Here is a 13,270-nt window from a genome sequence, read left to right on the forward strand (position 1 = left end):
ATTGTCAGGTAGATGCCAGTGTTGTAGCTGTGCTGGAACGGCTTGGCTGGAGGCAAGACTAGTTCTGGAGCACAGGTCTTCAGAACTACAGCTGGGATGTTGTCAGGACCCGTAGCCTTTGCTGTGTCCAGTGCTCTCAGCAGTTTCTTGATATCACGTGGAGTGCAACTAATTGGTTGAAGGCTAGCAGCTATGATGGTGGAGATCTCGGGAGGAGGCCGAGAAGGATCATCTACTCGGCACTTCTGGTTTCAGCCTTGCCTTTTGCACTCATGTGCTGGGCTCTGTCATCATTGAGGATGGGGATGTTCATGGAGCCTCATATCATATTAAATGATGATATAATGATTTTAAAATAAATGTTCAGAAATAAAAATCTAATACATTTAAGTACAAACTCATTGACTCTAAATTCCATCTTTAATACACGGTAACTATAGCAAATTCAGTTTCACTTTTCTGTGCAAAAACACATGAGGAATAGGAAAAATTGTCTTTATAAATTGTTTTTGAAAAACAATTTCTTTATTTGGTAAAAAAAAGTTACCAGTTTCACATAACAAAAAGTTTATATAACTCAAAGCTACAATCAGTAGGTTAGGAGACCAAAGCCTTATCCATTAGACCACTGGAGCTGTTCCCTCTCAGTTGGCATAATCTTAGCTCAACATCTCTAATTAATAGTCAGGCTGTGATCAATAACTGAGCTTGTAGAGAATCTGGGCCACATCCTATCATTCCAAGCTTATGCTAGATATTTCAGTTTGTATTGTCTCCATTTTATCACCAATTTCTCCTTAATACTGCTGTTAACTGATTTTGCAAACTTGCCAAGGGGTAGAGAAATACTGCTTTACAATCAGCAGATAGGCAACGAAAGTTCAAAGTGCAGCGGACCAACCTTTGTAGCTTTCTTTTCGCCATCGAGATGTGGTGTTTGCCTTGGCAGAATGCTCCGTCCTGCAGCTCTATTGAAAGCCAACAGAATTCACTCAACTTGTGAGTTTGAGTGAATGTGAACAGTAGCAGTTCAATACTTGATCTTTCAGGAATTCAGTTGCCAATTTTACTTTTCTACAAATTTCATCTTATTTCATCGTATATCAATTAAATAGTAACATATGTTAGAATTGACAAATTGAGTTCTTTATTAAATTATTTTATTTGTATAATTCAATTGTCATCCGTAACATACATTGCAACTCCAAATGTAGCTTTTGCAACAATCCAGCAACACAAATCGCACTTAGTTGTAGAGTTTTTATTCCGTCTCTTTTGCTCTTCTTTAATTTATGTAATTAATTTATGGCACCAGCAATCACAATGAACTGGGGGAAGAAGAAATCACATTACTAACCCGTTTTTGTAAATTATCAAGTTGTCTCTCACAACTAGAACAATCAGGACAGAAATCTTTCCCCCGATTATCTTCTGTAAAGTCCTCAGTGGTCAGAGTTTCAGTATCGTCCTGTCCATCGCTGGTCTTTGACGAAAAGAACGGAAAAGCACTTAATTCACTGAACACTTAAAATACATTTTAAAATGTAATATGATGAGTAATATAGATATCGGACAGCTGATTACTGGTTACTTTAAGCTGTTCTAAACTGTAACTACTGAATCAGTCGGAGAAAGTGAAGAAATATTTTAATGCGTTTATTTTGAATTTAAATTTCCTTCAATAGTAGGCATGCATCCAAAACATGTAAAAAAACACAATGGCCCAGATTTTGCTGCCAAAATAACGGCGAGTTTAATGGCATTCGCCGTTATTAATGTGTAAATCGTAGTGAAAGGATTTGAAATTCAGAATTCTATGACTCAGGTCACGGCAATATTGATCTGTTTAATTCATTCACTGTTGCAGATGAGGTAAGCCATTGGCTGTGCTGCTTTTAAGGTCCCTGATTCGCCATATGCTTGCTGCTACATATTCAAATTACTTTCCCAGGAAATTTTGGTGTAAGCTCGCAACAGGAAGATTGATGGTGAAACAGCGTAATTTATGGTGTATTTTGCTGATCATGCTGTTCCAGAAAATTCTGGGCCATTAATTTAGGTGGATTCAGAGTTTCAAGATCAGTTTACTTAGAAACAATACTGATGCTGTATTCAAACAAATTTGCATATATGGTACATCGGTTTTGTACCACAAGTATTATTAAGCCATTTCCTGTCAGAGGAGGTGACTTATGTCAGACTTCTGTCAATATTCTCTGGAACTGACTGCTCATGGTAGCTTCCATTAGATGCTGTCAGGCTAAAAAAAATTATAAATGAATGAGGAAGTTTGATTTATGCTGGTTGCAAGACGCTAAATTAGAAGTGGAGTTTGGGGTCATCATGTGGCCAATTCTTGTATGGGCAGAATGGAGAAGAGAAACAAGCTGAATTATAATAGATACAAACACATTTGATCAAAGTTGGCTGGGAAACTGGCTGAATTACAAGGTAAGAAATGCCAAAATTATCATGAATGTAGCAATTTAGACAAAAACAATGATGCCAATATTTTGGAAAGTTTTGTTGCAATACTTTACTTCATATTATTTGGAGCTTAAAATGAGGTAATTGAATTCTGCTGCAATAAAACTTGCTGCACATTTAATTACCTGTTGTGGCCTTCTCATTCGACCTGCTGCAGCATCGTAGTTCAGCATGTCTGTTGGATCAATCCATTCATCATCATCTTGTAAACTATTCACTACCAGCAGCACTTGAAATATCAACCAACGCATGAACATGATTCAAATCTAGGACATGAGATAAACATGGCAAAATTACTGAATGTAACTCTGTGAATGCTGTAGCCTAGTTTAACGAATATGCCGCATAGAATACAAATAATGAATAGGTGCAAAATTGACTGTCCCATTTCCCTACATTACAACAGTAACTATACTTAATTGGCAATGAAGCATGTAGAGACGTCTTGAGGTCATAAAAGGCACTATCTAAATGCAAGTTCTTTCTTTTATTGGTGATGGAGGAGAAAATTATTCAGTGTTTCTTTCCCTGCTGCAACTGTTGCTTTGTGACCTGTTGGAAGTGCTTCCCTACCCCACTGACTAGCCTACTGCAAGTCCCATTCCAGCTTTTCACAAGCTGCGAAACAAAGTTAACTCCAAAAACAAAAAACTGTAGATGCTGAAAATTTGAAAAAACAGAAAGTGCTTGAAAATCTCAGATCAGTCAGCATCTGTGGAGCTAATATTTCTGGTGCAGACCCTTCAGCAGAACTCAAAAGCCTCCAAGTGATAAGTGCGTTTTATCCTTCACCTAACATTCATGGTTTCTTTTTTCCCCCTACTGCTTCTTTTGAAGTTCTTCCCTGTCCCACTGACTAACTCATCTACATCATAATACTTTTAATAAGTTTTAAAAATTATTTTCAGTGCTAAATACATGCGTTAAAAAGTATACAAGGATTCAACCTGGTACAAAGTTTGGATATTCTCCATCACTAGACTGTCTTTGAGCAGTGTGCAACTACAGTACAGTGCATTTGAAATACAGAACTCAATTAAACTTTTAAGTATGATATAAAATTACCATTAAAAATTCTCATCAAAAGTTGAAACTAAACAAAAATTGTAAGTTAGAAGTCACATTCCGACACAAATAAAATTATTGTAGTCTAGCAATTGTAGTACAACAAGGAAATTAACAGTGAAAATAACTAACCAGTATTATTGCAACCAATCCTACATTTTACCAGTTTCCAGTCTCCTCCCCACTTCCACAGCACTGTAGACAAAGCAGCACAATTTTGATTTTGATTTTGCAGCACTCAAAGCCATTTAAAACCAAATCTATACAACTGGTGCACACACTATACATTTGTAGTGTAATTAATATAATTTTTAGCAGCATGTAAGTGGCAATCATCCCTATTTTTTTCAATCTAAGAATTTACAGTCCACCTAATTCATTTTGATTAACTTTCAAAACATTACCACTTAAACAGTAAAATTCCTGAAGGTCCCATGAGAGGATAATCGAACAAAAGCTGAGAAGAATCAACTTGATACGGAGTGACAGCAGACTTCAGTTGTGAGGGCATCACAGCTGATCCTGACCTGGTTCTCAGCTAATATTCATAAATGAGAACTTTTCAACAGAAGTCACTGGATAGCAATCGGGAGCTGGAACCCTGGCTGATTTTTCCCTCGCGATAGTAAACCATAGCATCCTGCTACTGCTGAGAGACCAGCTAACTCGGCACAAGACGGACCAGCTAACTCGGCACAAGACGGACCAGCTAACTCGGCACAAGACGGACCAGCTAACTCGGCACAAGACGGACCAGCTAACTCAACATAGGTAGACCAGGCGTCAAAGCTGGCAGCTTCCTGGTCTGCGCAGCTCAGGTATCTACTTTGGTAGGCAAGTACTGCAACATGTCCAGGCACCGGAAGCGTGATTTCAGCACCCCTACTGTCCTCTCCACTACTTGGCGCGTGCACATATGTGCACGGTTGTACCTTTCCTGTACTGCACCATTGGTCCTGTGGTAGGATGTCATCAGCCAAGGCTTTAGCGGGTAGGCCTGGTCACCTAAGATCCATCCAGATCCTTGCCAGGCTCTGGTGAAGGCATCATATAAGTTTGAGTGCCAAAGGACAAAGGCATCATGAGCACTTACCCGGTGACCTGCACTGACATTCATGATCCGCAGTTGGGCATCGCAAAGGATCATCACATTTAATGACTGGTACCCTTTCCTGTTGATGTATGTCACAGGTGCACAATAGGGTGCCTTCAATGGTACGTGGGTTCCGTCGACAGCCCCCCTTCACTTTGGGGAAGCCAGCGATCCTGTGGACTGCAATAGACCTCTCCCTTTGCCACGCTGGGGACATGTCAAGGCTGATGAAGTCAGAAGCCCTGCGGAATATGATATCTGTGACCTGCTGAATGCAGACTCTCGCTGTGCTCTGGGTGATGTTGCACACATCACCGGTGTCTGACTGAAATGATCCACATGCATAAAATTTGAGGGCTGTAGTTACCTTCATGGCCACTGACAAGGCCCTGCGGAAGTTAGAATGTGGCTGAAGGTCCTCTTTTAACATTTCAGAGGTGGTCGATTGCCTCCTTACTAAAGAGTAGCCCCCTCACACAGAGCGCCTCTGACATCATCATGAAAGACAGCCTCTCCCTGTAGACTCTCTGGGGTAGGTAATTGTTCCTCCTGGTGAACCTCCGGGCATGGTGGCCGACTCCTCGTTATTGTTTCCTGTGTCGGCCTTCCATGCTGTACCGTGCAGGATTGTTGATGTTACATAAATGTGAAAAAAATCTGACACCCTGGGTCTCACAGATACTTCTACAAAGAATCTCACAGCTAGAAAGCTCCCTCTGTCCGAGTTGAGGCTTATTTAAATATGCGCGGACCATAAATTGCGCCACGACAGGGTACATGAGTCACTTCAGACTTTCTGTGTTGAGTTTAGTTCGAATCTACCAGAAAATGCAGCAACTTCACGCCATTCAATGCATTTCCAGGGTGAGGCAGGCGGCGAGATGCCGTTTTCGCAAAGTTAAGGGCAGAGCAGAACAACTCAGACAGCAACTTTTGGATATTAGCGTTTAACCGCACACCTACTCCTCCCCTGAAGTTGCTGTACCATTTACGCATAGATAAGGGCAAGCGTCATTAGCCTTACTATCATTTTGACAGCATAATTTGGTTTTAACTAGGAACCTATAACTTGCTAATACTTTGTTAAAGTAGTAACTTAAACGAGATAAATTAGTTTTAAAAAATAACTAAAAATAAACCAAATGAATTAATTACGTAATAACTTTAATAAAGTAAATAATTAAAACAAGGTTAGATAGAGATGGCAGTGCAGGTGGTGTGCCGTAACTGCAGCATGTGGGAGTTTGTGGAGAGCAGCATGATCCCAGGCAACCACATCTGCAGTAAGTGTCTGCAACTCGAGGAACTTCGGCTCAGAGTTGTTGAGCTGGAGTCCGAGTTGCAGACATTGCGATGCATCAGGGAGGGGGAGAGTTACCTGGACAATTCGACCCAGGAGGTAGTCACACCCCTTAGGTTAGGTAGTGGTTTAGCTTTGGTCAGTGATCAGGGACAGGAGGATGTGACTGCGAGTCAGGCAGGTAAGGAGACCCCAGATGCAGTGGTGGAGGAGCCTCAGCCTTTGCCCTTGCCCTATAGATGCAAAGTACTTGCTACCTGTGTGGATGAGAACAAAGACTGCAGGGAGGATGGGCAAATTGCCTGTGGCACCGTGGTACAGGAGGCCATTCAAGTGGGGGGAGCGAAAAGGAACGTGGTAGTGAATAGTCAGGGGTATACTGTTCTCCGCAGCCGCGACCGGGAGTCCCGAAGGCTGTGCTGCCTGCCTGGTACCATGGTTAATGACATCTCCTCGTGGTTGAAGAACTTGGAGCAGGAGGGGGAGGATCTAGATGTCATGGTCCATGTAGGAACCAATGACATAGGTAGAACTAGGAATGAGGTTCTGCTGAGGGAATTTGAGGAGCTAGAGTTCAAATTAAAAATCAGAACCTCAAAAGGTAATAATCTCTGGATTACTATCTGAGCCACATGCAAATTGACATAGGGACAAACAGATTAGATGGTTAAATGCGTGGTTGAAAGAGTGGTGTGTGAAGCAGGGGTTTGAATTCATGAGGCAATGGCACCTGTACTGGGAAGGGGCTGCACTTAAACCAGGCTGGGACCAGTGTCCTGGCGAATCGAATAACTAGGGAGGTAAAAGGTGGGGGGGGCAGTGGGAGGGTTTGGGTAAGGGTAAATTTATAAATCTAAAGAGAAAGGTCAAGGCTGCAGAGCAGAGTAGCGATTTGGGTAAAAACAAGCAGTGTGTGTCAGGAAGGGACAGTTTAACAATGGTAATATGGCATTACTGACTAAGGTCACATCAGGGAAAAATAGTAAAAAGTTAAAATTAAAGGCACTGTATCTGAATGCACAAAGCATTCGTAACAAGATAGATGAATTAATGGCACAAATAGAGATAAATGGGTTTGATCTAGTAGTCAATACCGAGACACGGATGCATGGTGACCAAAGTCGGGAACTAAATATTCCAGGGTATTTGACTTTTAGAAAAGATAGGCAAAATGGAAAATGGGGGAGGTGGTTGGCTAACCCTGATAATAAAGGATGAGGTAAAGGCAGTGGTGAGAAAGGATCTTAGCTCAGGAAATCAGGATGTAGAATTAGTATGGGTGGAGCTAAGAAATAACATGGGGCAGAAAACACTGGTGGGAGTATTTATAGGCCCTCTAACAGTAGTTATAGTGTAGGACAGAGTATAAATCAGGAAATTAGAGGAGCAACTAACACAGGTAATGTAATAATCGTGGGGGACTTTAATCTTCATATATACTGGGCAAACCAAATTGGCAAAAGTAGTTTGGAAGACGAGTTCATGGAACGCATTCGAGGCAGTTTTCTGGAATAATATGTCGAGGAATGAACTAGGGAACAGGCTAGTTTAGATCTAGTATTGTGCAATGAGACAGGGTTAATTATTAATCTTATAATAAATCCTCATAATATGACAGAATTTCATATTGAGCTTGAGAGTGATGTAGTTAAGTCCGAAACCAGGGTCTTAAATTTAAACAAAGCCAATTATGTAGCTATGAGGGGCAAACTGGCTAAGGTAAATTGGGAAATTAGATTAAAAAATGATGGTAGATAAGTAATGGTGAACATTTAAAGAAATAATTTATAATTCTCAATGAATATACATTCCCTTGAGAAATAAAAACTCCATGGGAAAAGTGATTCAACCGTGGCTAATTAGAGAAGGTAAGGATAGTATTAGATTAAAAGTGGCTTACAATGTTGCCAAAAAGAGCAGTAAGACTGAGGATTGGAGGGTTTTAGAAATCAGCAAAGGATGACCAAGAAATTGATAAAGAGGGAGAAAACAGAATATGAGAATAAACTAGTAAGAAATATAAACACAGATTGTAAGCGTTTCTACAAGTATGTAAAAAAAATAACAGAAGTGAACATGGGTCTTAGAGGCATAGGCAAGAGAATTTATTTTGGGGAATAGGAAATGGCAGAGACATTAAACAAATATTTTGTATCTGTCTTCACAGTAGAAGACATACAGTGGCAAACCAAGGATCTAATGAGTGAGAAACTTAAAATAATTAATATTAGTAAAGAAAAAATACTGTAGAAATTAATGGGACTAAAAGCCAACAAAGCCCCTGGACCTGATGGTCTACATCATAGGGTTTTAAAAGAGGTGGCTGCAGAGGTAGTGGATATGTTGGTTTTGATCTTCCAGAATTCCCTAGATTCCAGAACAGTTCCCGTGCATTGGAAGAGGCAAATGTAACCTCGTTATTCAAGAAAGCAGCGAGAAAGAAAACAGAGAACTGTAGGCCAGTTAGCCTGACATCAGTAGTAGGGAAAATCCTAGAATCTATTAAGGATGGAGTGAGAACATAAGAAATAGGAGCAGGAGTAGACCCTATCAGTCTACTCTCAATCATCAGCAAAGAACTGGAAGGTGTCATCAACAGTGCTATCAAGCGGCACTTACTCACCAATAACCTGCTCACCGATGCTCAGTTTGGGTTCCGCCAGGACCACTCGGCTCCAGACCTCATTACAGCCTTGGTCCAAACATGGACAAAAGAGCTGAATTCCAGAGGTGAGGTGAGAGTGACTGCCCTTGACATCAAGGCAGCATTTGTGGCACCAAGGAGCCCTAGTAAAATTGAAGTCAATGGGAATCAGGGGGAAAACTCTCCAGTGACTGGAGTCATACCTAGCACAAAGGAAGATGGTAGTGGTTGTTGGAGGTCAATCCCAGGACATTGCTGCAGGAGTTCCTCAGGGCAGTGTCCGAGGCCCAACCATCTTCAGCTGCTTCATCAATGACCTTCCCTCCATCATAAGGTCAGAAATGGGGATGTTAGCTGAAGATTGCACAGTGTTCCGTTCCATTCACAACTCCTCAGATAATGAAGCAGTCCGAGCCCGCATGCAGCAAGACCTGGACAACATCCAGGCTTGGGCTCATAAGTGGCAAGTAACATTCGCGCCAGACAAATGCCAGGCAATGACCATCTCCAACAAGAGAGAGTCTAACCACTTCCCCTTGATATTCAATGGCATTACCATTGCTGAATTCCCCACCTTCAACATCCTGGGGGTCACCATTGATCAGAAACTTAACTGGACCAGCCATATAAATATTGTGGCTACAAGAGCAGGTCAGAGGCTGGGTATTCTGCGGCGAGTGACTCATCTCCTGACTTCCCAGAGCTTTTCCACCATCTACAAGGCACAAGTCAGGAGTGTGCTGGGATACTCTCCACTTGCCCAGAAGAGTGCAGCTCCAACAACACTCAAGAAGCTCGACACCATCCAGGAAAAAGCAGCCTGCTTGATTGGCACCCCATCCACCACCCTAAACATTCACTCCCTTCACCACCGGTGCACAGTGGCTGCAGTGTGTACCATCCACAGGATGCACTGCAGCAACTCGCCAAGGCTTCTTCGACAGCACCTCCCAAACCCGCGACCTCTACCACCTAGAAGGACAAGAGCAGCAGGTACATAGGAACAACACCACCTGCACGTTCCCCTCCAAGTCACACACCATCCCGACTTGGAAATATATCGCCGTTCCTTCATCGTCACTGGGTCAAAATCCTGGAACTCCCTTCCTAACAGAACTGTGGGAGAACCTTCACCACATGGACTGCAGCGGTTCAAGAAGGCGGCTCACCACCACCTTCTCAAGGGCAATTAAGGATGGGCAATAAATGCCAGCCTCGCCAGCGACGCCCACATCCCATGAACGAATAAAAAAAATTACAGCCCCTCGAGCCTGCACCGCCATTCAATAAGATCATGGCTGATCTTCGACCTCAACTCTACTTTCCCGCCCAATCCCCATATCCCTTGATTCCCACAGTGTCCAAAAATCTATCGTTCTCAGTCTTGAATATACTCAATGATTGAGCATCCAAAGCACTCTGGGGTAGAGGATTCCAAATTTTCACAACCCTCTGAGTGAAGTAACTTCTCCTCATCCCAGTCCTAAATGTCCGACCCCTTATTCTGAGACTATGTCCCCTAGTTCTAGACTCTCCAGCCAGGGGAAACAGCCTCTCAGCATCTACCATGTCAAGCCCTCTTAGAATCTTATATGTTTCAATAAGATCACCTCTCATTCTTCTAAACTCCAGAGAGTATAGGCCTATTCTACTCAATCTCTCCTCATAGGACAACCCTCTCATCCCAGGAATCAATCCAGTGAACCTTTGTTGCACTGCCTCTAAGGCAGGTATATCCTTTCTCAGCTAAGGAGACCAAAACTGTACACAGTTCTCCAGGTGTTGTCTCACCAAAGCCCTGTACAATTACAGCAAGACTTCCTTACTCCTGTACTCCAACTCTCTTGCAATAAAGGCCAACATACCATTTGCCTTCCTAATTGCTTGCTGTACCTGCATGCTAACTTCATGTGTTTCCTGTACAAGGACACCCAAATCTCTCTGAACACCAACATTTAATAGTTTATCACCATTTAAAAAATATTCAATTTTTCCTACCAAAGTGAATAACCTCACATTTCCCCACATTATGCTCCATCTGCCATTTTATCGCCTACTCACGTAACCTGTCCAGATCCCTTTGCAGCCTCTTTGTATCCTCCTCACAGCTTACTTTCCAACCTAGCTTTGTGTCGTCAGCAAACTTGGATATATTACAAAGGTACCTTCATGTAAGTCATTAATGTAGATAGAGGCTCAAGCTCCGATCCCTGCGGCACCCCACTAGTTATAACCTGCCAACCTGAAAATAACCCGTTTATTCCTACTCTCTGTTTTCCGTCCGTTAACCAATCCTCAATCCATGCTAATATATTACACCCAATCCCATGAGCCTTAAACTTGTGTAACAACTCTTGTGTGTCATCTTATCGAATGCCTTTTGAAAATCCAAACATACTACATCTACTGGTTTCCCCCTTATCTATCCTGCTAGTTACACCCTCAAAAAACTCTAATAGATTTGTCAAACATGATATCCCTTCATATGTGTTGACTCTGCCTAATCATATTATGATTTTCTAAGTGCCCTGTTACTATGTCCTTAACAATAGATTCTAGCATTTTCCCTATGACTGATGTCAGGCTAACTGGCCTATAGTTCCCTGTTTTCTCTCTCGCTGCTTTCTTGAATAGCGAGGTTACATTTGCCTCTTCCAATCCACGGGGACTGCTCTAGAATCTAGGGAATTCTGGAAGATCAAAACCAATGTATCTACTATCTTTGCAGCCACCTCTTTTAAAACCCTAGGATGTAGGCCATCAGGTCCATGGGAATTGTCAGCTTTTAGTCCCATTCATTTTTCTAATACTTTTTCATTATTAATCTTAATCACTTTAAGTTCCTCCCTCTCATTAGACCCTTGGTTCCACACTATTTCCAGTTTGTTTTTTGTGTCTTCTACTGTGAAGACAAATATAAAATATTTGTTTAACATCTCTGCCATTTCCTTATTCCCCATTATAATTTCTCCTTTCTCTGCCTCTAAGGGACCCAGGTTTACTTTCGCTAATCTCTTCCTTTTTATATACTTGTAGAAGCTCTTACAATCTGTTTTTATATTTCTTGCTAGTTTACTCTCATTCAATTTTCTCCCTCTTTATCAGTATCTTGGTCTTCCTTTGCTAATTTCTAAAACCCTCCCAATCCTCAGGCTTACTATTTTTGGCAACATTGTAAGCCCCTTCTTTTAATCTAATACTATCCTTAACTTCTCTAGTTAGCCACGGTTGGACCACTTTTCTTGTGGAGCTTTTATTCCTCAAGGATATGTATGTTCATTGGGAATTATGAATTATTTCTTTAGTAACAGGGCACTTAGAAAATCATAATATGATTAGGCAAAGTCAACACAGTTTTATGGAAGGGAAATAGTGTTTGACAAATCTATTAGAGTTTTTTGAGGGTGTAACTAGCAGGATAGATAAAGGGGAACCACTGGATGTAGCATATTTGGATTTTCTAAAGGCATTCGATAAGGTGACACAAAAGAGGTTGTTACACAAGATTAGGGCTCATGTGATTGGGGGTAATGTATTAGCACGGTTTAAGGATTGGCTGACGGACAGAAAACAGAAGGGTCATTTTCAGGTTGGCAGGTTGTAACTAGTGGAGTGCTGCAAGGATCGGTGCTTGGGCCTCAGCTGTTTACAATATATATCAACGACTTACATGAGGAGACCGAGTGTCATGTATCCAAGTTTGCTGATGGTACAAAGCTAGGTGGGAAAGTAAGCTGTGAGGAGGATACAAAGAGGCTGCAAAGAGATCTAGACAGTTTAAGTGAGTGGGCAATAAGGTGGCAGATGGAGCATAATGTGGGGAAATGTTAAATTTTCCACTTTGGTGGGAAGAATAGAAAAGCAGAATATTTCTTAAAAGATGAGAGACTAGAAATGTTGGTCTTCAGAGGGATTTGGGTGTCATTGTGCACAAATCACAGAAAGTTAACATGCAGGTACAGCAAGCAAATGGTATATTAGCCTTTATTGCAAGGGGGTTGGAGTATTAGAGTAAGGGGGTCTTGCTGCAATTATACAGGGCTTTGGTGAGACCTACGCCTAGAGTACTGTGTGCAGTGTTGGTCTCCTTACCTAAGGAAGGACATACTCCCCTTAGAGGGGGTGCAAAGGTTCACTGGATTGATTCTTGGGATGAGAAGTTTGCCCTATGAGGAGAGATTGAGTAGAATGGAGCTATATTCTCTGGAGTTTAGAAGAAGAGGTGATCTCATTGTAATGAGTAAAATTCTTAGAGGGCTTGACAAGGTAGATGCTGAGTTGGTATTTCCCCTGGCTGGAGAGTCTAGAACTAGGGGTCATAGTCTCAAGATAAGGGGTCGGCCATTTAGGACTGAGATGAGGAAAAATTTCTTCACACAGAGGCTTGTGAATCTTTAGAATTCTCTAGCCCAGATTTTGTGTATATTCAAGACTGAGATCGATAGATTTTTGGACACTGAGGAAATCAGGAGGATATGGGGATAGGGCGGGAAAGTTGAGTTGAGGTCAAGGATCAGTCATGATCTGATTGAATGGCGGAGCAGGCTCTAGGGGGCAGGTGGCCTACTCCTGCTCCTATTTCTTACGTTCTGAAAATCTGGCCCAATAACTGAGCTAGTGGAGCAGGTGGATCCACACACCGCACGTTAACCTCTCTGTTCCCCCCGACAGGCCTGCTGAC

At 41.9% G+C, this 13,270-nt stretch overlaps 1 protein-coding gene across 2 annotated transcripts in view; it reads right to left on the reverse strand.

The window, feature by feature from the left end:
• clcc1 (chloride channel CLIC-like 1) overlaps positions 1-13,270 on the reverse strand; it is a 42,632-nt gene that overhangs the window by 29,039 nt on the left and 323 nt on the right. Inside the window, exons 2-4 of one of the 2 annotated variants that reach the window (XM_067990609.1) lie at positions 3,685-3,747; positions 2,613-2,753; positions 1,358-1,483 (exon numbers count right to left, since the gene is read on the reverse strand). In XM_067990609.1, coding sequence (XP_067846710.1) covers positions 1,358-1,483; positions 2,613-2,744 — 258 coding nt within the window. In that variant the 5' untranslated portion in view covers positions 2,745-2,753; positions 3,685-3,747. The remainder of the gene's footprint in view (positions 1-1,357; positions 1,484-2,612; positions 2,754-3,684; positions 3,748-13,270) is intronic. The other variant, XM_067990608.1, reaches the window with a different exon arrangement.

Source organism: Heptranchias perlo, chromosome 9 (genome assembly GCF_035084215.1).
Source record: "Heptranchias perlo isolate sHepPer1 chromosome 9, sHepPer1.hap1, whole genome shotgun sequence".
Lineage (NCBI taxonomy): Eukaryota > Metazoa > Chordata > Chondrichthyes > Hexanchiformes > Hexanchidae > Heptranchias > Heptranchias perlo.